At 64.6% G+C, this 24377-nt stretch overlaps 1 protein-coding gene across 1 annotated transcript; it reads right to left on the reverse strand.

Moving 5' to 3' along the window:
- Positions 1 to 1741: 1741 nt before the first annotated feature.
- On the reverse strand, positions 1742 to 23106 carry REXO1 (RNA exonuclease 1 homolog). Its single transcript, XM_049639541.1, has 16 exons — positions 22548 to 23106; positions 9443 to 11172; positions 8290 to 8394; positions 7300 to 7513; positions 5747 to 5910; positions 5198 to 5329; positions 4928 to 5051; positions 4092 to 4205; positions 3810 to 3947; positions 3580 to 3693; positions 3392 to 3465; positions 3084 to 3194; positions 2518 to 2633; positions 2276 to 2414; positions 2010 to 2130; positions 1742 to 1917 (listed from the first exon to the last, which is right to left on the reverse strand). The coding sequence occupies exons 1-16, from the start codon at positions 22702 to 22704 to the stop codon at positions 1829 to 1831; spliced, it is 3642 nt and encodes a 1213-aa protein (XP_049495498.1). The 5' UTR covers positions 22705 to 23106; the 3' UTR covers positions 1742 to 1828.
- Between the last annotated feature and the right edge of the window lie 1271 nt (positions 23107 to 24377).

The following is a 24377-nucleotide window of genomic DNA, read 5'->3' on the forward strand; positions in this document are numbered from 1 at the left end:
ACCCAGTGGTTAATGAGAAGGACCCAGGGGACCCCATTCCCTCCCTGCAGCCCCAAGAGCCTCACTGGCCAGCTGAAAGTTTGCACCCCTCCTCTGGGTCTCCCTGGGGGGCTCGTTATGCTCTGGGGAAAGGGAACGACACCACACAGAAACAGAAATGGCCCTGCACCATTTATTTAGAAAGTTACTTGTTTACAGAAGAGGTGGGAGAAAGTCAAATGGTCAGAACAGCCTCAGGGGGACACAACAGTGGCCGGGGCCCCGACTCAGTCACCACTCCCCAGTGAGGGCCCCTCAGGATCTGGAGGGCACCCAGTCCTCGGCAGCGCTGGCCCAGGGTGCTTCGGGGGTAGAGGCTGCCGTGTCCTCAGCCTGGGACCCTGCCCTCTTGGCCTTTAGCAGAAGCCAAAGTGGGAGTGGCAGGGGCCCTCCTCCAAAAGCCCTCCTGCCTCCACACATAGGGCGCCCCCCACCTGCCCCTCCACAGGCTCATCTCTGGCTACACTTTGCGACTTAAATGGACTAACCGTGGAGACCTCAACACCCCCAAGAGGCACAAGTGACAGGCCGAGTCCATCACTGAGCCCCGTGCACACAAGCACCTCCCAGGAGCAGCGGGCCGGCACTTGGGGAGCGGGCAGGTGGCCACCCTCCCCTATCCGCGTTAGCTCCTCAGACACAGCACGGTGGCTCTCCAGGGCTCCTCGCTCCCCGCCCCACGGATAAGCAAGACGGCCAGCCAAGCCAGCTCCGCTCACAGGACTGGGTCACCACCTCCACCATCACAGAGCCCCAAGGGGGCCAGAAGCGTGACGGGCCCGGGGACCGCAGGAGATGGTTTTCAGGAAGACGAACAAGGTTCTATTTCTGCTTCCCCAATTAGGGGCAGACCGGACCCTGGGGGCAGCTGAGTGTGGAGCCTCACCAGGCACCAAGAACACCACCAGACGCCAGGAGATCTAAAATCCATACAAACATTTATTCTGTTCCTGCCTCGGGTCAGGGGACCAGGGGTCAGGGCCCTAGGGGGGCTGCAGGCCTTTACAGACAGCCCCTCGGGGGGAGGGCGGGGCTCCAGCAGGAAGACAGGGTCCAGAGGCTGGTGGGCCCTGGAGGGGTCCCAAAGGCGAGGCCCTGGGGGGTGGCGGGGGGGGGGGGCTGGCTTCGTTCCCAGAGGTCACGGAGTCCAGGTGGGTTTGGGGAGGCCAGTTTCCACCCGCTCGGCCCGGGCCGGACTGGACTCTCCGTCCTGGTGGCTGCCAAGGTGCCGGCTTCTGGCCCCCCGACTTCTCCCCCCCCCCGCTCCCCCGCCCCCAACGGGGAAGGCAGCACCAGGGTCTTCCTTTTCCGGTGGGGAAAGACAACTGTGCGAATCGCCAGGTTTAAATTACAAATAATAAAAATAACAATATAAAATAAAAAAAGACAACCCCTGTCTCAAACACACCCGTGAAAAGCCTGCCCGGCAGGAGAAGGGGCAGGGGCGGGAGGCCTGGCTGCCAGGGACTCCGCAGGGCCCTCTGGGTGCCGGGTGGGGTCTGTCCCGGTCCCGTCTGGGAATGAGCAGCAGTCTCTGGAGGACAGAGTTGGGGGGGGGGGGGGGGGGGGGGGGGGGGGGGCGGCGGGGGGGGCCCGGGGGGGGGGGGGGAGGTCAGGGCTCCAGGTGGTCTCGGCTTGGGGCTCTTGTGCCGCCGGCTCGTCCCGCTCTCTCTGTTTCCATGTCTCGGCGACGTGGACAGGGTTAGCTCTCGAGATTTATTGCACTGTTTTGGAAGAGGCCTGGGGTAGAGGCCGGGCCGGGGCTGCGGGAGAGGCGGGCAGGCGGCGGTCACCGCTTGGTCTTGGCGTCTTCTCGGATCTTCCAGATCACCAGGTGCATGCAGGCGCTGGCGTCCTCGCTGGAGCTGTGCCCGTCCACTGCGGGGCGGATGGACGCGTCAGAGTGGCTGCGCCCCCGGCCCGGCCGCCGCTCCCGCCCACCCCCCCCCCGCCCCCTGCCAGCCACTCACCGTTGTCCTGGATGATCCGTCTGAGGTAGTCAGCCATGAGGTTCCGCAGGGAGCGCTTGTAGGGGAGGCCCAGGCGGTGCGGGAAGAGCACGGACGTGTCCACCACGGTGCGGTGAATGACCTGTGGACGGGCGGGCAGAGACCACGGGTCCAGGGCCCCGGGAGGGCCAGGGTAGGAAGGTGCCTGGGGCTCAGACCCGCCCCCACAGCTCCCACTGCCCCCCACGGAGGGCACCAGGCCCAGGACCCCCGGGAGCGGGCAGTACCTTCAAGGCCAGCAGGTCGCTCTCTAGGCTGTGTCCGATGAGGACGGTGTCGGCGCTGAACATGCTCAGCAGGACGGCCTGGACATCCCGGAGCGAGATGCTCGTGTCCACAAGGTCAGCCTCAGTGACCCCTGAAAACCTGGCGTGGGCGGAGCGGGGAGCCTGAAGGTAGCCAGGGAGGGAGGCGGGGTGCCCGCTCCTGGGGGGGGGGGGGGGGGGGGGGGGGGCGGGCGTGGCCACACCTGGTGTTGTAGTCGACGATCTCGTTGTCCGGCTTGACAAAGGTGTCGTAGACCACCCGCATGTCTGTGTCCACCACCGTGACGCGCGTCAGCTCCAGGCCATACGTGGTGTAGGACTGCGGGGCCGAGAGGGCTCCCGTGACCGTGCGCCCCGCCCCGCACCCAGCGCTCTCAGGACGAGGCCGCTGGTCCCCGAGCCCTCTGGCCGGCATTCCAGTACCCAGCAAGGGCCGTGTCATACGGCACGCAGCGTGGGCTGAGGAGTGAGGTCAGAGCGTCTACTTGGCTGGAGGTGGGGGGTGGCGGTGGGGGAGCCCTCTCTCAGAAGCTGCAGGCAAGGCCTCGAGGAGGCACAACGGACGCAGCCCGGCACACGGCGCGGGTAAGGCGGGGGGGGGGGGGGGGGGGGGGGGGGGGGGGGGCGTTGGCAGGATCCCCCTTCTGCTCCCGGCTCCTCCCTCTACCTGCTCTCTATCCTAAGACCCCCCACCCCCGCCCCCACCTCAAAGCTGTGGGCGCAGCAGCGGGACGACCACCGAACAGAACACCCACGGCAGCCAGCTCACCATTTCACAGTCAAGGGCATAAACGCCCGGGTGAGCATCTTCCGAAAGCTCTTTATCAAAAGTTTTCACAAAGCCTTCCAGGTTCTCCTTCCGGCCGTCCTGCACGTGTTGCTGAGGGGAGGGGAGGGGAGGGGAGGGTGAGGGTGGGTGAGGGTGGCAGGCTCGAGGGGCCAGGCTGGTGCCGGGCTTTCTCCGATCGAAGGACAGAAACGGGGGATGAGGGGGCCGGCCCGGGTTGCACCTCATTTCCAGGCAGGCTGGGGGCCCTTCCTGAGATGAGGGAGTATCGGCGGGCCCAGGAGACCTACCTTGGCGACCTGACAGCCGGCAGAGCCGATGGCAGCCGAGCAGCACGTGTACTGAGTCTCCCAGCCGCCAGCCACTGGAAGGGAGGTGGCAGCGGTCAGGGCCGGGCCTCCCCCGTGCCCCAGGCACAGCCCCGACACCCGCTGTGCTGGGGCGGGGCGGGGCGGGGCGGGGGGGGGGGGGGGCTCACCTCGGTTCCGGCGGAGCCGCCCCCAGTGGTAGTAACACTCCTCTTCGCGCACGCAGCGGCCGGATGAGGACACGAGGTACTCGGTGCCACAGCGGCAGCAGATTCTACAGGCGGCTATGGGGCGGGAGGGGAAGCATCAGGCCCTGCCGCGCCCTGTCCCCACGCAGCCCTCCCGGAGCCACCGTCTCCCTACCCCTCCTCGAGCACAGGTGGTGCTGAAGGCCACTCACAGTCCTTGGGCTTCTTGTCCTCGGCCGTGAAGATGACAGCGCCCCCCGGCCGCTCGGGGTGAGGGAAGGGGTAGCCGTTCTCCTTGAGCTGGTCCTCGGTGAGCAGGTATTCCTTGAGGCGGCCATACAGGGCGGCCCCTGGGGACAGCGGGCATAGGTGGTCAGCCCACAGGGAGGCCAGGACAGCCGTGGCGGGGGGGACAGGAGCTCGGCCACGGCAGCCACTGCTGGGCCCCCAGGTGGCCCGGGGGGAGAGGGGGGGTGGAGGGGTAGGCAGGTCACCTTTCAGATCCTCCACCCGGGGGCTGCTCGGGCGGCTGAGTGAGAAGCTGGTTTTGGTGGCCAACTTGCCCCCCAGCACCATCTCGTGGGACACAACCCTCCGGCCGCTGGTTTCTGGAAGGGGGAGGGGTAAAAACTACACTCAGTCTCCTTCGTCCCTCCCAAGTGCACCCTCCCCCTCCGTACTGCCCTGTCCCCTGGCCTGCTCCTCGCTGGTCAGGAGAGGCCTGACCTCCTGTGACCTCAACTCTTCTGGGACGGGCTGCAGGTGGCCTGAAAGTCCTGGGCCTCCCGGGGCCCCTGGAACCTGCCCAGGGGGAGCTGTGGGGGGTGGAGGGGCCGGGGCCAAGGCAAGAGCAAGAGAGCCGGGAGGCCTGCAGACGGACACGGCAGCGTGCCCGCGAGAGGCAGTCCTGAAACGTCCTCCCCGTCCCCACCCCGAGCTTAACACACAGAGCGGGCCCCACCGAGCTCCGCCTCTGAAGAGGGCGCCCCATTAGCTGGTGGCCTTCGGCTCGAGAGACCCGGCTCTCTAAGGAGCGTGGTCAACAGCGAGAAGAGGCTGCTCTGAGGGCACGGCACCAAGCCGTCTCCGACAGAGGCCCGACAAGCAGCAGCCTGCACCCGCCACCAGCGTTCCCCGCAGGCTTTCGTCCCCGTCTGCCCCCCCAGCCCCGGGAGCGGCAGAGAGCTGGCGGCTGGGGTCCCCGCCCCACCGCTCCCACAGCCCGGGTGGGGAGCAGCCCCAGCACGTCGGGGGAGCCCGTGGCCCTCTGCTAGAGGCGCAGACCCGGATCTCGCAGATGTGACCCCCTGGCCGCCCCGCCCCGATTTACTGTTGAGACCAGGTGTGGGGCTGGGGACCAGGCCCCGGAGCTTCTTGAGGGTGTTCACAGCTACGTTCAGATAGATGTTCTTGCTGGGGCTGCGGTCGTAGGCCACCTTCTCCTCGTTCAGCGCCTGAGAACACACACCACAGCCCTGTGGCCCTGTGCTCGGGGGAGTGGAAGGTCCCGGCCCCTCGGCCTAGGACCTGGCCACCCCTACACACACCCCAGCCCGCTGTCCCCCCAGCCGGCCCGCGGCCACCTCCCAGGGTCACGCACCTTCTCTACGGCTTCCTGGTTTGAAGAGCAGAATTTGAGACACTCCTCAATAAACAGGTTGAGATACCGTTGGCGGATGACCGTGGGGACTTTGCCCCCAAACTCTTTTGGGATAATGGGCTTCTTTAAACTCTAGAGAAGACAGACCCATCAGAGACGGCCTGTACCGTGCCTGGTCCCCTGACGTGTATCGCAGAACCCACGGAACACCGCACACGCAGGGTGGACCCTGCTGGGAACTCTGGGCTTCGGGGCCTGAGAGAGCTCATCCCTGGCTCACTGAGGCCAGCACAGCCACGGCAGGGTTGGCCAAAGGGGAAACTGAGGGCAGGCGTGGCGGGGGGGGGGGGGGGGGGGGGGGGGGGGGTACATGGCAGCGTGCCCGCTGCTCAGTGTCTATGAACTGAAGTCGCCCTGGGTGAGGGGAGTAGGTTAGCAAAGGCAGCAGAGGGAGCCGGAAGGGGAGGAGCACCCACGCGGCACAGGGGCGTCGGCAAGCCAGGCGCCCAGGTTCCCGCGGCAGGGGATCCGGGGGGGGCGGGCGCTCACCTGTAAAGACGGGCTGTGGGCAACACGCTTGGGGGTGACGGTGGCGGTGGTCTTGGACGCCATGCCGGACAGCGTGCGCGCCTTCAGGGGCTGGCCGCCCAGTTCGGGGCCATTGGGAGGCTGGCCGCTGCTGGCGGCGAGGGTCCTCTTGGCACCTGTGGGGGCTGGCGGGGCACAGGGGACGTGAGAGCAGGAAGAGAGCACACCCATGACCGAGCTGCACAGCACCCAGCAGCCGCGGTCGTTCAGCGTCAGCAGGACGTGCATCTCGGAGCACAGGGGGACGGGCCGGGCTGTGGGGCACGGGCTACGGAATGACATCAGGCTCTATGTGCGTTCGGGCAAGTCCATCGAGAAGGGGGGAACGCAAATGGGGCTTCGGAGGCCGGCTCAGGCAACGTCTCCGCCGGGGCGGCCCGGCGAGTGGCAGGGCGCGTAGGAAGCCTCTGCCACATGCTCCGGCCCCCGACTCCGAGGCATTGACCTTTGAGGGAGGAAAGGCCCTCGCTCCTGGGCTGCGGACCAGAGGGTACAGGATGCCCCCGGCCCAGTCACTGTGACCGGCGGGGCCGGCCCTCCGCTGCCTGTGTGTTCTGCCTCTCCCTTTGATGAGGTCACAAACCAAACAGTCTCCCGCCTCCCCGGGGAGGAGGGCAACCGCCTGCCGGGCTGTTTCCGAGGGCTCCGGGGAGGCGGCGGGGGCCGGAGACCGGGGTGCGGGTGTGCGCACGCGCCTGCACGGGGCTTCTGTGCCGACAAAAGAACGGGAGCAGATGAGGAGAGCACGGGGCCCGGGCCCCCGGCCTCTTGGAGGGACCGTGGCACCACAAGCCGGCCGCGGCCCATCCCACGCCAGGGCCGGCCTCTGCAGAGCGGGCGGAAAACGCGCGCTCTTCCGGAACGGAAAGACAGCTCTTAGGTTCATTTACACACGGACTGTTTGTGCGGCACCCGGGGTGTGCATGGGGAGGAAAGCCAGCACGAGACAAGCACCCACAAGACCCCGGGGGCCTCCAGACCAGCTGGCTCAACTCAACCAAGCTGAGCGCCTCCGGGGCCACAGCCTCGCTGACCCCAGCCCCACAGACCACCGAGGCCAGCCCCCCCCGTTCCCGGGATCACGGTGTAGAGCCTGGTGCACCCACTCAGGAGCCCGGGGGAGGCAAGGACAAAAAGACCAGGCAGGCAGGGACAGAGTGGAAGTCACAGGGAGATCCCTGGGTCGGGGCCTCAGAGGGAGGCAGGAAGCCGGCACAACAGACTCTCTGGGTCTGTTAGACAGACAAGGGGTGGGAAGAAGGCACCCCGCAGACCCTCCACAGCCAGCCCCCGGCTACCAACACCAAGGCCGGGAAAGGCCCGGAGCCGCCGGGCACTGCATCAGGCCTGAGTTAGCCTGCTGCTAACAGTGGAGGGAAACTTTTATCCCCATTCCACAGACCAGCACACTGAGGCCCCAGCTGGGCCCTGTTGGAGTTCAACATCGCTGGCAGAAGCAGAGCCTGGCCTTGGGCTCCTGTCACACCCCCGAGCCCCTGTGCCCCGGGACTCACCTGCAGCCAGGCGGGGGTTGGGGACGTGGGCGATCCTCCTCTTCTCGCCGGGGGCCGAGATGTGGACGGAGGACGACGGCTTCTCGGCCGGCTGCTGGGTGGCCTGGAGCCAGGCGGCGGAGTCCCTCTGGGCCTGCTGGGCCCGCCGGTAGCACACCTCCTGGGCGGTGGGAGGCCGGGCAGGGGGCGCTGGGCCTCTCCTCCCGGGCTCTGCCTGGGTGATGACAAATTCCCGGGGGGGTCTGTATGCTGGGAGCACCCAGAGCAGGCCACACGGGGCAAAAGGCTGACGGTAGGGCCACAGACAGGAAGGCAGGGGCTCCGGGGCCGGGGCCAGGCACGCGGCCCCGGCGCCCTCCTCTGAGTGCTCAGATACCCTGGCAGGAACCAGCCAGCTCCACGCATTGGCCCTCAAACTCATGTTGCCTCACTGTCCCAGGGCACCTCGGCTGCCCTGCTCTCTTGGCTCCTGGCCTCGGAATGCCTAGGCCCTGCCCTTGGCCCTGATATAGGCGCAGCGTGGGTGGGACTCATTAGGCCCCTGATTGGATTGGCACGCTAATCCAATCCCACTTGACTCCTTTTCTCTGGCCTTCAGCTTAGCCAGGGGAAGGGTCTGGTGATAGAATCCACCAGAGCTCCCAGGTGCTTGGCAGAGAGCCCGGTCCTCTGCCCCAGCCTTCCCTCTGCCACCGACAGCTGTTTCTCTCTTCGGGGTGGGATCCAGCTCTGCAAGGTCGGGCCACCGGTCCAAGATCACACAGCACAGCTCACAGCCAGCAGTTCCCCCCCCCCCCCCCCGTGCCCCCCCGTGCCCCGCGCCACCCACCCCCCCGGCACCGAACCGAAGACCGGAGGTGGGCTCCAAGCACGTCTCTGCCACCACATGGGGAGTGCCAGGCACGTGCCTGCCAGAGGAAGCCGTCAGCAGAGGCCGGGGGCCTTCTCTCTCCCACCGGCCTCCCCTCAGGGCCCAGCAGTGGACTTTACCTCCTTGCCTTGCTTGGAGAGATGAGAAATCCTCCGCTTCTGCCCCGGGAACAGAGTGGTGAGGCCCGAATGGCCCTGGGCTTCGACCTTCTCTTCCTTGGGAGGCTGCAACACACATTCAATCCTCGATGAGGTTCCTCCCTCAGACCTCACCCCCACACCAGCGCGGCGACTCCTCTACCCTCCCCGCTGCGAATATGTAACTCAGAAAGGACACGGAGAGTGAGGTGGGAAAGCAGGAACACAGTCAAGGGAGGGCCTACCGGGTCTGGAAACACGATGTGGGGCTCTCACCCCCAACCGGGAGGCGTGCTCTGCCCACTCACAGATGGGGAAACCCCAGTGCTGGCCAGTCCTGCACGCGACTCCCGCAGACGCACCCAGCCCGAGTGTGACCCAGGCCCCGGCCAAGGTGGTCTCGGGCCCAAACCACTGCCTCCTGCTCCCCTCCCTCGCCAGCTCACACGGGGCAACTCAGAAATGTGGGAAGAGAGAGAAAAAATCTGAACAGCAACACCTCAAAGGTCTGTGAACAGAGCAGAGCACTAAAGGACCAAGCAGGCGGCCCGATCTTGTGCCACGCACAGAAGCTGCAGGTTTCTGAGCAGGGACGAGCCCCTCTGGCTTTGTTCAAAGCAAGCACCCTCTGGTGGCAGGACGTGGGCACACTGGAGTTTGGGGGGTGGGGGAGGAGAGTGAGAGGAGAGGGAGGGGGGAGGGAAGGAGTGGAAAAGAGGTTGGGAAAGGAGGAGGAGGAGAAAAGGGAGGGAAGTGGGGAGGGGAGGACGAGAGGAGTAGCCTGGGGAAAGTGGAGAGAGGGAGGCAGGTGGAGGGGGGATGAGAGGGGCACAGGGGGAGGGAGGGAGGCAGAGGGAAGGGAAGTGGAGAAAGGGGGGAAAGGAGGGGGGAGGGGGGGGGGGGGGGGAGGAGAGATGGGGGGAAGGGGGGGGGGGGGGAGATGAGGGGCGAAGGAGGGGGGAGCTGCCCCCCCCCAACAACTCTGCCCGGTCTCCCTGGTTTCGGGGCCTCAGTGGCCACGGGCCCTGCCTGGGGGACCTGGCGCTCTGTTTCCGGACAAGGTGCAGGGGCAGCAGGGCGCCAGCAGGGGCTCCTGGACAGGGAGGGAGGGGAGCACCCCCCCAGCAGGGCCCACCTGCCGGGCCTGCCGGCCTCTGTCCTCTGTCTTGACACTGGTGGACTCGTTGAAGATGCGCAGACACTCCTCCAGGGGGTCGGAGTCAAAGTCGACCTCCTTCTCCAAAGCTGAGTAGTCCACATCCCTGCCGGCCCCGGAGGAGGAGGAGGAGGAGGAGGAGGAGGAGGAGGAGGAGGCGGCGGCGGGGGCGGGGGCAGGACAGGGGGGCTGCGGGGCCTTGAGGCGCTTGCGCGGCCCCTGAGCGGGGGAGCAGCCCAGGCTGTGGTCCGAGTCCGAGTCCGAGTCCGAGTCCGAGCTGAGGCAGGGCAGGGCGGGGGGTGCCGCGGGCCCCGGGCCCAGGCCCTCATCCTCACTCTCGTCCCCAAAGAGGTCCGCGTGGCTCAGCGCCCGCTTCTGCAGCTTGGGGGCGTCCCGGGAGGCACCCTCGTCCAGCGAGCGGGCCTTCCGCTCGGCCAGCTTCCCCGGCGGCGTCTTCCCGCCCGTCCTGCTTGGCAGCTGGTGGGCACCCCCGCGGTCGGGCCGGCTGTTCCCTGAGCTGGCCACCGGGGTGGCCGAAGATGGCTTTTTCTTGGTCCCTTCGGGCTGCCTGGCCCTGTGCCGGGGGCTGCCGGCCCGCGCGCCCCGCCGGTCTGCACAGGGCTTCCCGGCAGGCCGCCCCTGCTCTCCGTCTTTACCCCGGTCCTTCCTCCGGACACCGTCCTTGTGGCCAGGGGCGGGCAGGGCCCCGCCTCTCTTCTTCTTGGGTCTCCCCTCCTTGGGGCCGCTGGGGTCCTGCGAGGCCCTGGCCGGGGAGCCAGGCTTGGCCCCGGGCTCCCCACCGGGACCCTTGGGGGGCTGCCCGAGGTCCTCGACGTCATACTGCACGGCCATCTCCTTGGTCTCGCGCAGGCTGCCCTCCTCGGTCTCCTGGACCTCCCTGGAGGCCGGCTTCCCGGGGGCCTTGCCCTCGGGGCCCGCCTGGGCTCGCGGGGGGCTCGTGGTGACCGGCCCATCACCCGGAGCGGCGGCGTCGTCATCCGAGTCTGAGAACCTGGCGTCGCAGCCGGCAAAGGGGTCGCAGGGCTTCTTGAGGGCGGGCGTGTAGGGCTCGCTACCCCGGGAGCCCCGGGGCCGCTTGGGGGCCCTATCGTCTTTGGAGCTGGCCCTGCTGAGCAGCCGGGCAGAGAAGTTGGACAGAGGGTCATACTCCAGGTCCGTGGACGGCTTGGAGTCATCCACCACGTACTTGCCGCTGGGGACGGGGCGGCTGTACCGCTGGGGCTGGCTCACGGCCTTGGGCACGTACTCCAAGGCGCCGCCAGCCCCTCCGCCGTGGCCCTGAGCGCGATCCACAGCCAGCGAGTACTTGCCGGCCGCCTCGGCGGCGGTGGCCAGGGGAGTGGGCTGGTAGCCGGCATCGGGGCTCAACAGGCCCGGGCGGCCGCCGGGGTTGTAATCGAAGGACAGCGGGAAGGCGTCCTCGTCCAGGCCCGCGGCGGGACTAGCGGCGGGGCCTCGGGGCGCCACGGCAGGGGCCTCGGCCGAGCGGTGCTCGCGGGCCGTCTCCAGGAGCTCCTGGTAGCGCCGCTGCTCCAGCTCTACCTCTGAGCGCACCGCCTCGATGGCCTGGTTGACCAGCTCCAGCTCCAGGATGTCCGAGCGGGGCTCCCCCCCGCTGCCCAGGGCGCCATTCTCCCTCTGCACGGGGGGCTTGGGCAGCTCGGGGTTGTACGGGTCATATCCAAGCCCTGAAACGGGAAGCGGGAGAAAACGGCAGTGAGCAGGCCCCCCGAAGAAGCCGCAGCCACGCGGGCCAACGTCGGGCCACAGCCTCAACCCGGGCGTCGCCCCGGAGGCCGCCGGGGAAGAGCAGAGAAGCAGAACCAACTGGGGGCGGGGCCTCTGGCAAAGCCCTAGGGAGGCAGCCCGGCCAGGAGGCAGGACAGGGGCCGGGCCCCCGGGGGCACGGCCACTCGTCCACAGACCTCCCGGCATGGGGCGGGGCAGTGGCGACCTCACAGACTGGACAAGTAGCTCCAGGAGCTGGAGCGAGAACGGGAGTCCCACGGACCTGGCCCACACCGAAGCCACGGCGTGCTGCCTCCTACGGACGGGAGCCGGGAGGGTGTGCGCGGAAGGCTGGCCGGCCAGGCAGGGAGCAGCCACGGCCCTCGCCCACCTCCCCTGGGTCAGGGCCACCCCAGAGGTGTCACCTCTAGGGCTCTGTCCCACAAACTTGCTCCCCGCAGTTACGTCCACGTGGCCGTGCACGCGCCAGGAGAGCACGGAGCCACCGAGGGGCCCACCGTCAGGGAGCACGGAGTCACGAAGGACACCCACACGCGATTGTGAGGGGACAGGAAAGGCAGAATGCTGGCCGTGCTGCGGCCCCACGGAGCAAAGCGGAAAAAAGCATTTCCATTCACATCGCATTCTGAGAACACCAAGTAGGGTGGAGAGCAAGCCAGCGGCCACCTCAACCCACGAGCCTGGGATCCAGAGTCGGACCCCAACCGGTTGAGCCACCCAGGCGCCCCACCTTCCGTCCTTTTACCGTTTCTATCAGTCTGAACAGTCATGCCCGCCCCCCCCCCACCCCCACCCCGGGGCGGCTGTGAGACAGACAATCCTGCTTCTGTTCCAGGTTCCAGGGCATGGTCTACGAGACCAGCACGACCAGTGCCACCAACGTCGGCACGAAACCCAGCAGAGACTCTCCCTCATGGACAGAGGTGCGGAAATTCTCCATAAAATGTGACCAAATGAAGCCCACCGTTCCAAGAAAGGGACAATACACCAGATTCAAGTTCGCCGTGTTGACGTATTCCAGAATTCAGAGACTTTGCTAGAAATCCCATCTAAAGCGTAGAATGTGCTTTAAAAAAACCTAGCGTAACGTACAAACTTTTCAAACCGCTAAGCAGTATGCCTGAAAGTAATGTAACAGTGTAGGTCAACTATACTCACAAACCTAAAAGACCTTATCGGAGATAATTCTATACCATCACCGAAGAATATGTCAATAGATCCGATGCCCTGTGGTTGACCGTGTGGCAGCGACTCTCCCCTGGAACCTCCAGAAAGGACCAGCCCTGCCCACACCTGGATGTAGCCCGGTGAGACCTATTTTGCACCTCTGACCTCTTCAGGTAAGGAAATCTTGTGTTGTTTTCAGGCCCCAGGTGGTGGTGCCGGCCACCGTGGCCCCAGGAAACTCGACAAAGTAAACCAAACCGTGTGGCTGCCTGCCTGCCTTCAGGGGACAGGGAGCTTTGCAGGGGACAGCGCTGGGGCTGGGGCCGCCTGGGGCCCGAGGGAGGGAAGAGACTGCGGCCTGTGGCTTGCCTTTTGCCTTGGAGCCCACATCTTAAGTCGTACTCGGGAGAAAAGGAGCGGACAGAAATGCTTCAGACGCAGACAGGGAGGCAAAACCAGAGCCGGCGGGGGGGGGGGGGGGGGGGGGCAGCCACTCCATGCCCCCCACCTCACGGCTGAAAACTAGAGGGTATGGGGGAGGGAGACTGGGGGCAGGGCGCACAGCCGCCCCTGGTAAGAGGTGGAGGGACCACCCAGAGGGGGGCCTCCCTCCCAGCCCACCTTGACCCCCCAACCAGTCCAAAGGCACCAATGGGAGACCCGCCCCAGCCTAACGACCCCTGAGTGAACAGAGGGAAGACAGTGCCCTGCCCTCTCCTCCCCGCAGAAGTCCTGGCTGCCAGCAAAGCGGAAGCGCCCAGACCAGCCACAAGCTGGGGGGCACTTACTGGGCACGTCCACCAGGGGCTTGGAGGGGCTGGACTGGCGGGTCTCAAGGGGCCTCCGGCCCAGCCCACCTCACTCCCCACGCTGCCCTCCTTTGGCTAAGAGCCCTCCCCCTGATGGGGGAGATGGGAGTTAGGGTCCACCTAGCGGCAATGCCCCTCTCCCAGGGGCCGGTCAGGGAGGCACCGATGGGGGTCTTTTCCCTACCCTTCCCCAGGGAAAAGGGCTACAAACAATGCAGGGCAGCCAGGGGCCCCTTAGCCTGGTTCCAAGTAATGAAGCCACTTTACATTTTGAAAGGAAGGGTTTCCCCCCAAGGGAGGGAGAGAGGAGGCCCCACAAAGAGCCTGAGGCCACCTCAGCTCTGGGGAACCGGAGGCAGACAGGCCAGGAGGGAGGCCGTCTCGTTTTCCACCTTGGAGCCCATACTGGCATTGTCAGGGCAGTCACACCGGCTCGCTCCACCCTCTCTAGCCTCCAAGCACCCTGGCCTCTCAACCGGGAAGGGGCGAGTGCACTTGGGGTCTCAGCAGCTCAGACTCTGAAGGGGGTGCAGCCCCCGGCTGAGCCCAGTCCAAGCACCCAGCCCCTTGGTATGAGCCCTGCCAACACAGGGCGCGTTCAGCCCCAGCTGGAGGCTGCCTTCAAAACCACAAAGCAAAAAGCAACACCCTCAGTGGGCCTAAGAAGGTCAAGGCCAAGAGCCTGCCCCTGTGGGGCTTCTGGTTCCCCACTGGTCCTGTAAGTTTTCATCAATAGCCTGAGGGTCTCTAGACAGGTCTAGGAGCTTTGAGTGCAGCTGCCAGGAGCTCTGTTACAACCTCGTGGCACAGGGAGCCCAGAGTTCAGTCCCTGCAGGCAGGCGCCCGCTGAGCCCCAGCCAAGGCTACCTGAGGCTTGGGGGAGGGGAGAGCAAAAGCTACCTGTTCCAGGCACGTGGCCCCTGCCCCGCCCTGCTTCGGAGGGCCGGGTCCCTGGCACAGCCTGTGGGAACTGGAGGAGCTCCCCAAGAAAATGTTTTGCAAGCCGCAGGGTGCCCTGGGGACAGTGCCCACCCGCCTGCGGGAGCACAGCCGAAGGCTCTGGGCAGGTGGCACCTTGCGAGGCCGGCCCTCAGGGCACCGTGGAAGGCGTCTTCCAATGATGAGGGGGTTGATCCGGATGGGAGCCAAGAGCGCTCCCGTGGGGGTTTGCCCCTGGAAAAGCAAGATCATTTGGGCTGATTTTTGGAAAAGGAAAGTCACCAAATGCCTCTTCCCACCCCTGCCGCCAGCCCACACAGGCCAAGTCTTCCCCTGGCGGTGCCTGAGCCTCGGTTCTGTGCCCTCGGAGGCCACGCGTCCACCAGACCTGCCCTGCTGAAGGACAGAGCCGCCCTCCTCTGGCTCTCCCGGCCGTGGAGGCCCGACACCCTCTCTGACCACCAGCCTCTAGGACAGGCTTCCAGGCCTGCTTCCCCATCCCCACAAGGAAAGGCCAGACCCCCGCTTTCCAGGGCTGTGGGTCACTGAGTGCAAGAGCCCATTGGGGCTGGGTCAAGGCTCGCTATGGAGACCGCACGGGGCTGAGAGAACAGCAGGATAGGGCAGCCGGCCCCAGTCACTCCGACCCTTCCCCCTGCCGGGAGACACCCAATTCTGGCCGCACCCGCGCCTCTGTGCCTCACTCCGCTCTGGACAACAGCGCGCAGCCTCCCGTCCGCAACGCACGTGGACTCGACGAGACAGCCAAGCACGGAGGCCACACTGGGGGAGGTCCGTGAGCCCCACCGTGAACTTCAGGCACGGACAGAGCCCTCCTTCCACAGATAAGGAGCCGGAGTCTTGGCCAGCCTAGCTGCCAGCCCCGCCCAGCTGGAGAGGTCTGACCCCAAAGCCTGGGTCCTCTCCCCCCTCCGGAAAGGGGAGCCGGCGCTGCCTTCTGAAGGGCTGGCCGTCGCCGCTCCCCTCCTTCTACTCGGCCCAAGGTCCAAAGCCGATAAGCACACAGCGCACAGCGGTCCCACCCCGGCTTTGAGCTCGGATAAGCCATCAGCGGGGCTCTCCTCCAACCCGGCCGGCGGTGGCGGTGGCGGAGACAGCCGGCTGACCCCGCACGGGGGCACAGGAGGAGACGGTCCCTACAGCACCAGAGATAAGCAGGACACATTGGCTGCTTGTGTGGGGCCTAAGTGGAGACAGTAAACCCAGCCACGTTCTGAGGACTCCATAGGGCGCGAGGCCTCGCAGAGAGGGCGGACATCCCCAGAAGACCACGGTGGCAGAAAGGACACTAGCTGTCGGCCAGCCCTGGCTGGCTCGGCTGGAATGCAGGGTGGATAGCCAACTGGGGCACAGTGGTTCTGAGCGCTCACCACCCCTATGGGGGGCAGGGCATTCCCCAGGTCCTCAGAGGGGCTGGCTGTCACTACTCCCCTCCAGGCCCAGAGTCCCTGTTCCCGGGGCCCCCCACACCCCACTCCTGGACATCCAAGTGCCCCAGTGGACAGAGCAGGAGCCTGAAGCCCAGGGAAAAAGTACCTGGCCACTCACTCATTCCGGAGCAGAGGGCAGAGGGCAGAGGCCTGTGGCTGCCTGTGGCACCCCGGACACGCAGCAAGAGAACTGTGACAGCCAACAGAAGCAGGTGTTTGGGAGTGCACGTGAGGGACACCCGGGCTGTGCCTGGGGAGCGGGGCCTGGGGTCCACCTCCACCTTGGGCTGATGACACTGGACGGCCCGACCCCTGGACGGCCTCCCCTCACTGCCCTCTGCCCCCTGGAGCCTCCCCTCAGCTCTAAAGCCCCCAGCCCAGAAGCAAGCTCGAGGCGAGGGCCCCAGGCACACCTGGGAATACCGGTGGCTCGGCACTCCGCGCTCTCCCCAGGGCCTGATCCTGGGAGGACCAGGACAGCAGTACCCACGTGGAGTCGCGGAGTCTAAATACGACGGGGCTCAACCATGCTGCAAAAACACAGGGAAGCATACAGCACAGGCCAAAAAAACCAAGAGAACCCAGAAATCCCTAAAGAGCACAAAAACGCAACAGAACGGCACCCTCGAAGGACTAGGCCGCACTGGCAACAACGGGCCTCCCAGGGGTGCAGCTGACCGTGGCCCGTTCTCTGCGGCGCCCCCTCTGCTCCTGCGGCCAGGCCACCACGAGCATGGAACACCGCGGCCCCCCTTCGGCCCTCACAGCCAGTCCGCGGCAGGCGCAGATCACTTTCAGGGTCCGAACACACGATTTCAGCACTTCTCTCGCTCTGGCCCTGGTGCGTTTCCAACACGCTGGCCAGTGGATGTTCCTGGGGTCACCTTCCTCCACAACACAGGTTCCTGGGAGGTCCTGGGAAGCCTAGAACGTGGAACAGTGTCCTCGGGATGCTCCAGGTGAAGCTGGCAGGGAAGGAAGGCCATGCCCGTCACGGCCATTCCTGGAACGTGGGTTCAAGACACAGGGGGAGCCGGCTGTGGCCCCTAAGAGCCCACACACCAACATCACCCATCAGCATCAGCGGCTTCTATTACTTGACCCCCCAGGAAGGTGCTGGGCCGGGGGGGGGGGGGCGGGGGTTGGGCAGGTGGGGAGTGATGAGGACAGATTTCCCAGGTGGGCCAGCCCCTCCCCCACCCACATATTTGGACAGCTTCCTGCCCAGAGCCCGATGGACTGTCTCCGCGGCTCCTCCAGGCAGCCCTCCGAGACTGTCCCTGCAGAAGAGGTGGGACTCAGCTGCTTGGGCAGGCCTGTGCTCATGGGTGCGTGGGGATGGGAGCCCCAGAGCTTTTGGGCCCTGTCTCCTGAAACAGCACCCACATTCCTGCTCTTTGAGGGCCCTCTGGGCCACTCCGCTGGAGAAGAGCACACAGGTCTCCCAGGACAAACAACAGTGCTGTGTGACCGTCAACTAGGACACATAGGGACAAGCTTCACCTGGATGTGCCTGGAGTGAAAGCGGTCCCAGTGCTACCCGGACACGCCCTCCCCGTTACCTCCTGGGCTTTGCCTCCCCCTGTCCCCTGCACCCACCCCCACCTCCCAGTCTGTGGGGCGGACTCCCAGACCACAGCAGTACTCAGGGGCCCGTGCTGGAGGAGTCAGAATCAGTGTCACAACACTGACCCCTGCTGGAGCCGCCGGGGATGGCAGCGATGCTGGCGGGCAGCCTCCCCTCCCCCGCCCCAGTTCCCCCCAAAACCACAGGACAGAAGATTCCAGGCCTTTCACTGCACTGTCTCCCAGTCCCAACCAGGGATTACCATCTGCCCACCCCTGTTTCCAGCCGCCAGGCAAACTTCTACTCACCCTTCAAAACCCAGTTCGGCAACCACTTGCTTGGGGACACCCGCCCGATGTCCCTGCAACCTGCAGTTCCCCCAGACCCCAACCCCTATCTGTGCTGGACACCAATCCTTTGCTTCCACGGTGCCCCATCCTGGTCCACAGGTATGTACTGAATTCAGATCCATCCGGAAGAGCCCTTGCAGGGTCCTGGGGCTAGCTCCCGATTTTACAGAAGACACCCAAGACCCAGCTATACCTGCCTGTGTACGCACGTGTCCAGGCCAGGCCCCACCCCCAGAGCTGGGCCCCCCATCAGCCTCCCACCCTGTTCTCCAGCAAACTACAGCAAAAGCAGGTTCCCCCAGGTGCTCCACGTGGCCGTTTCCAGAAACCTGCAGCGCCTGGGGGGCCGCCAGACCAGAGGCCCTCACACGGCGAGCACGCGTGCCCGCTTCCTCAAAAGGCACAAGCCAACGGCAGAAACCCTGGAGGACGCAGCTATCGCGAAGGAGGAGAGCGGTGGCCAGGAGGCGTCTCCCTGATTCCCCGGCAGTCCGCCCGGGGGGCTCCAGGCTCCGGGGAGCCCCATGCCTCCTACCCGCTGCCCATCCGCTTCTTAGCGCCCGGCTGTTCGTCGTGCACCACATCACACCGACCGGTCTGCCCACTGCACACGCACACGGAGCAGAAAGAATCCCCGTGCGCACACCCCTCGACAGCCCCACGGGTTATTCTGCAAAGGGGATACGGGCTGCAGAGCGGGAGAACGTGCCTGCAGCTCTGTCCGCCGAGGGCCCGTGTCATTACTCGCTGCACGGAAGGCATAACTGAGGCCCAGGCGGTACCGCCGACCTGCTGGAGGCCCCCCGCCAGACGGGCTCTCTGCACAACAGAAAGCAGAGCCAGGAACGCCCTCATTCGGGGCCGCGCACCCCCGCCTTGGCCGCACCTCCTCCCCGAAGCCCCTGGAGAACCCCGCGCAGCCAGCCCCACGCGGGGGCTGGGTGCTCAGCACCACGGGGAGGGGCGCCCCCACCCGCTCCACGCCAGGAGCTCCCCCGAACCGACAAGCACAGACCTCCCCAGACACCACTCCGAGTCCCCCGGGGGCAGGGTCACAGGGCCATCAGCAGCTTTATGTGCAGACACAGCGATAGGCGTGTGGCTCCAGACCGGCTCGGGGTGCGAAGGCAGGTTTTTTAAGGCTCCTCGGGCATCCAGAGGACTGCCAGGTGTGGAAAGCTGGGGACTCGGTCCCAGGACGGCCCCTCTCCTCACTGGGGCTGCGGAGCCTCGGAAAACACGATCCGACGTCACCAGTGCAGCAGGGTCACAGCTACGTGAAAGGACAGCAGGCCTCCTCCAGCTCAGGCCAGGGGGAGCACCGCAAGCCAGGAGGCACGGATTTGCAGCAATTTCCACGTGTTTCTTCGGATTTTTGGGGATCGTCCAATGTTTTTAAAACAAACGTTACCCAAGTCCTGAAAAGAAGTGCTCTGAACAGAGGTAACGTGCAGGCTTCACCGGCTGGGACTCCGCCCCTGAAACCACAGGCAGGGCGCACCCGGGGGCCCAGAAAACCCCCACATCTCTCCTCTAATGCCATCCTCACAGAAAACCAGCAACGGCACAGCAGAAGCACCACCAAGGGTACCAACGGCTTCTCCCGTGGGAGGCCTGCGCGGCTGGGCCCCTGGGGGCTGCGGCATCTGGGGAGCGGCAGGGGCTGAAGTTGAAAAACAAAGTAAAGTGGCTGCAGTGAGAATCAGCCTATGACCAAGGGATACTGGGTGACACCGGGGAACGTCTGTTGTCACTGCAGCTGGGGTAGGGGCGTCACGACCGGGGGCGCCCAGCACACCCCCCACGGCAGGCCTGGCCCCGAGGACGGGGGACTACTATTCCTCCAACCAGCTTGAGAGCTCCCACCCAGACCCTGCAGGACGCCCAACTCAAGCCCACGTGCCCACCAGCGAGCAAACGGTGCAGGGTCCTTGCTCGGCCCGGCCAGGCCTCCAGACACCAGGCTCTGCTGGGGTTCTCCCGCGGCCTCAGGGCACAGAAACGGTCACGGCGCTGACGGGCTGGACGCAGGAAAGCACACTTCCGTGGTGGGGGGAGTCGCCCCCTGAAACCCACCGGCACCCCGCCCACAGAGGAAGCAGCAGAGGGGCAGCGTGGCCACGCCTCGGGGGCTGCCTGTTCGCTGAGGCCGTGCCCTTCCTGTCCCGAGTCCGCTCGCGGAGGAAACAGAACCCACCCTCTGCTGGGAGGCATTATTTCTCTGGCTCCAGCCCCCTCCTCTGCAGGACTCTGTGGGCTCAGAGCTGCCCTACAGAAGCGGTGCTCGCTCTCGGGGCTCCAGACCACGCAGGGCCTTCAAGGGCTTAAATGTGAAGCCCAGGGGCAGGGCTGCCCCGAGAGCCGCCGCCCCTGCCACGGCCGTGACCGCTCCTGCCTTCCAGCCTGTCCTCAGGTTTCGTGTTCAGGTGTCACAATTCTGTGTCTCCCAAGCCTCGCTGTGACCTGCCGGCCCCAGGGCAGAGCGCAGAGCGCTGAGCCTGACACACCGTGGGTGCCCAGGCGTGTGCGAGCCACGCAGGTGCTGGGCAGCAGAAACTGGAGGAAGGTGGTGCGTGGGGCGAGGGCCTGACTGCCCAAACTCAATCCCATAACCCCACTTACCGGCCACGTGCACACAGGAGAGTGGCTTCCCATCTCTGGGCCTCAGTTTCCTCATCTGTAAAATGGGGACAATCATCCCTACCATTCAGAGTCATAGAGAGCCTGCCCAAGTGCGTGCTGCCGAAACTGGGCAATATCACACCGAAGTTCGGAGGTGGGGATCCTGAATCCCACACTGGGAGGCACGGGGCTGGAGCTGAAGGTCTGGAAGGAACAGGATCCCTGCCCCGGCCCCTCACGGGCCTCAGACTCTGCCAAAAGTCTCAGGCACCCAGCGGCCCAAGACTGGAGGTGCTGGGCCTCACGGGGACCCCAACGTCCCTCCTGCAGGCTGCGTCCACCAAGCACCTTAGCAACGCTGTTGCTTAAAAATGAGTCCAAGCAAAGCTGGCTCAGCCCACCCTGGCAAGAGCGCCTCCCTGTGCACATCTGGACCGCTGCGGCCTCTTCCGACCCACAGGAAACTGAGCTTGTCAAAATCTGGAGCAGGGGGAAGCTGAAAGGGAGGGAAAGGACTAGGCACACACTCTCCCCTGGCGTCCTCACAGGGCAGCGACCCCAGAAGCATGCCACGGAGAAGGAAACAGAGGGTCAGAGGGGCTGCACGGCAAGGAAGAGGCTGAGCTGGGATTTGGCTCTGCCCCTCTGCAGGAGAAGCGGCGCCACCAGAAAGCAGGCCTTCCCTCCCCTCCCTCCCCTGCCTCCCTTCCCTCCCTTCCCTGCAAAAAGAAAATGCAGACCCACCATGGAAAGGGGTAGACAGCTGCATTTTTCCCCTATAGCAAGTGGGGCACACAGGACTTCCTCACCAAACAGGCTCCTAGAAATGATCCTTTAGGAAACTCACTGGCCATTCTTGACATAGAAAGAAATCTGAAAAGTGACTTACCACGGGAGGGACACACGAGGACAGAAATCAACACCCCAGAACGGAAGGCTAGAAGGCAACACACAGACTTGGGGCCAAGTCAGAACGTCAGGGGCATAAGGGAGTGGGCCGGCCCTCTCTGGACTCACCCAGAGGAACCCAAAACCCAGGGGGCTCTTTGCAAAGCAATGCATATGACACCAAGAGGCAAACAAATGGAGTCAAGAAACCGCGCCTCCACACGTCAGTGGGGCGCTGACTCCCAGATGCCTCCAACGTGCTGTCCGCCACCTTCCTGGCCCCCACGAGAGACGGGAGTGATAATGACCCGATGCTGAGGCCAGGGGGCACCTCTGTTTTGTCTTCTCAACAGGTTCCTGACGGCCGCGCCCGTGGCTCGCAGCTCTGAATGCCCCGTGCCCAGAATAGGTGGGGGGCCAGACAATGAACGCTCGCATCTGGCTGTCTGCAAACCGTCAGCTGCAGGTGCGGGGGGCTAAACAAATTCGTGCGAGAAATTAAAAAAACCCTCCTATTCTTTCCTTGGCAAAATGGGAAAACAGGCCTATTATTTAATCCCAGCCGGCCCACTCCTCTTTCGAAGACGGTTCTGAAATAAAAGACATTTTTCCTGGGGAAAGACAGAGAGGGAATTTGAAATTGAGGCTGAATGAGGGAGTCTGGGTCTGATGGAAAGGGAGAGCCAGTCCTGAAGGACAGAGATCACCAGCGGGAGCCTGAGTTTCCCTCAGAAGGAATGACACCACTTAATCCTCCCTCCAAGCCTTTCCCTGCGATGTCCTCCTCCCCCCCCCCCCCCCCCCCCTTCTTAAAGTCTCCGCTGAAATCCCACACCTCCCACAAGAAGAGCTCCCAGCTTTCACCAAACTCTGCCATGACAATGACAATCACCGCGAGGATACGACGTGCAGCCCGCTAACATTCTCTGCCCAACCGAAAGAAGGTCATTTCCTGGGAGCCTATCCGCCCTCCCGTCCCAGTCCCTCGGGTTTGGCTTACTCCCTGTCCAGCTGCGTCTGACACAGGGCTCGACACACAGTAGGTGCTCCTAAGACCCTCCCGACCCCACTACTGGAGGCGCGGAGGGGGAACGCAACGCAGCAGCAAACAAGAGCTGCCACAGCACCTGGGGTTGGGGGCGCGGCGGGGATGGTCACCCCAGCGAGAAACTCGGGTGCGAGTAAAGGCAGGGGAGTCCTGGGCCTGCGGACCAGTGTCAGCCGCGCTCGTTTCCCGAGCCCCGTGCTCAGCGTTCGGCCTGCGCTAGCTCACTGCACCCTCGCGACAGCTCTAGGACGGCATGCCCCCTCACGGTTACACCGTACGCTCATGGAAACGGAGGCTCGCACAGATGCCGCGACTTGCACCGGGCCCCGGGGTGGGTGGTCCCGGTCCCGGCTGGCGAGACGACGCCCACCAGCGTCCGGAGAGGGGTCTGGGACGAGAACGGAGGAGCCGGGAAAGTCCCAGCCGTGGAGTCTAGCCCCGGGTCGGGGAGCCAAGCCCAGGTCGGGCATTACCTGCCGCGGGGGGCGCCGCTCCACCGCCGACCAGCGCGCCGGGGCCCCGGGCCCCGCGGTGCCGGAAGTGGCAGTAGGGCCGCCGGCAGGGCCCCCCGGGCGCCCCAGCCCAGTAGGGGCAGTCGATGGCCCGGAAGAAACCGGTGGAGCGTAGCATGGTCCGTCCCGAAGCGGGACCCCGGCCCGGAGCCGCCCGGGCCCCCGGGCCGCTCACTGGCGCCGCGGTCGCCGCCGCCCGCGCCTCACGGACCCCGCTGCCGCCATCTTGCTCCGAGGCCCCCGCAGGCCCCCGGGACGCCGCCGCAAGGGACCCCGGGAGCGGCTGCCCGCAGCGCGCCTGATCAGAAACTCCAGCCCTCGAGGAACCGAGGCGCTTCGCGGACCCGTGGGCAGGGACAGGTGGCCGCGGGGGGAGGGACGGAGGGTGCGGGCGGCCCCGCCTGCGGCCTCCAGGGGCTTCGCCGGCGCCGCCGCCCGGCCCTGAGCTATGGCAGCAAAGCCATCTTGAGCCCGAGGCCCCGACGGCGCCTGGGCTGTCTACTGCGCGCCTGATCAAAAAACAACAACAACAACAACAACAACAACGAAGTCCGTCAGGACCAGCTGTCATGCATTTGCTATTAATTTGCGTTTTAGGAACACGTTGCCCTGAAGTGCCCCCTGCTGGACGAGGCGAGCCCTACAGGCGCGTCTTGTGCTTGGGAACCTGCTCCGTTTACCCCTAAAGCTTACCTCCGCCCTGGTGTGCAGCCGACTTGAGTCAATGAGTGCTTCCTTTCTCCCCGCTGGACTCTTGTCCCGGACCCACAAGAATCCCGTTCTCACTCATTCATGTGTTCACATAAAATTGCGTGCCTAGTGTATACCAAGGTCTACCCTAGATGCTACCTTGATCTGGACAAATGAGGGATATGGTGGGGAGGGGAGGGTCCCTGGAGCCTGGAGGGTTAGGCCAACATCTTAATGAAAAATTGTAAGAATGCGGCTCCTGGCTGGCTCAGTCGGTGGAGCGAGTGACTCTTGATCTCAGGGTCCTGAGTTCAAGTTCATATATATATATATGAACACACACAGTATATATATGTATGTATATATATATGTGTATATATATATATGTACGTATATATATATGCACACACACATAAGTATATAAACTTATATATAGTATATATGTAAACATATTTATAATCCATACTATGTATGTTGGTGGGATTATAAAATGGTGCAGCCAAAATAGTATGGTCGTTCCTCAAAAAGTTTAAAATGGAGCTACCCTGTGATACAGCAATCTCACTTCGTGTTGTATATCCAAAAGAATGGAAAGAAGAATCCTGAAGAGGTACTTGTACACCCCTGTTCACAGCAGCATAATTCGCAACAGCCAAGAGATGGGAACAGCCCTTATCTATCAACAGGTGAGTGGGCACACAAAATGCGGATTGTCCATGTAATGAAATGTTGTTATTCAGCCTGAAGAAGAAAGGACGTCCTGCCACCTGCCACCACGTGGACGGACCCGGAGGACACTGTGCAGAGTGACAGAAGCCAGACTCAGAAGGGCAACATCCTGTGTGACCCAGCTCACAGGGGGTTCCCTGGAGGAGCCCCGTCCACAGAGACAGAGTAGATGGTGGGAGCCCAGGAGAGGCCAGGGGACAGGGAGTCGGTGCTTCATGGGGACTGAGTCTCAGTTTGGGGAGATGGAAAGTTCTGGAGATGGATGGTGGGGGTGGCTGCACAGCAGTGTGCATTTGCTTAATGCCAGTGAACTGTACTCTCGCAAGTGGTTAAAAGGGAACGTTTTGTTACGTATTTTTACCGCAATTACAA

Source organism: Panthera uncia, chromosome A2 (assembly GCF_023721935.1).
Source record: "Panthera uncia isolate 11264 chromosome A2, Puncia_PCG_1.0, whole genome shotgun sequence".
Lineage (NCBI taxonomy): Eukaryota > Metazoa > Chordata > Mammalia > Carnivora > Felidae > Panthera > Panthera uncia.

Bases quoted from the DNA above. Each gene is read 5' to 3' on its own strand.
- REXO1 (XM_049639541.1), bottom strand. From the start codon at position 22,704: ATGCTACGCTCCACCGGTTTCTTCCGGGCCATCGACTGCCCCTACTGG. The intron at 5,052-5,197 runs GTGCGTGACCCT...GTGTGTTCTCAG, and splicing joins ACCAGGAAGCCGTAGAGAAG to GCGCTGAACGAGGAGAAGGT. The intron at 2,131-2,275 runs GTACTGCCCGCT...GCCCGTCCACAG, and splicing joins GCGACCTGCTGGCCTTGAAG to GTCATTCACCGCACCGTGGT.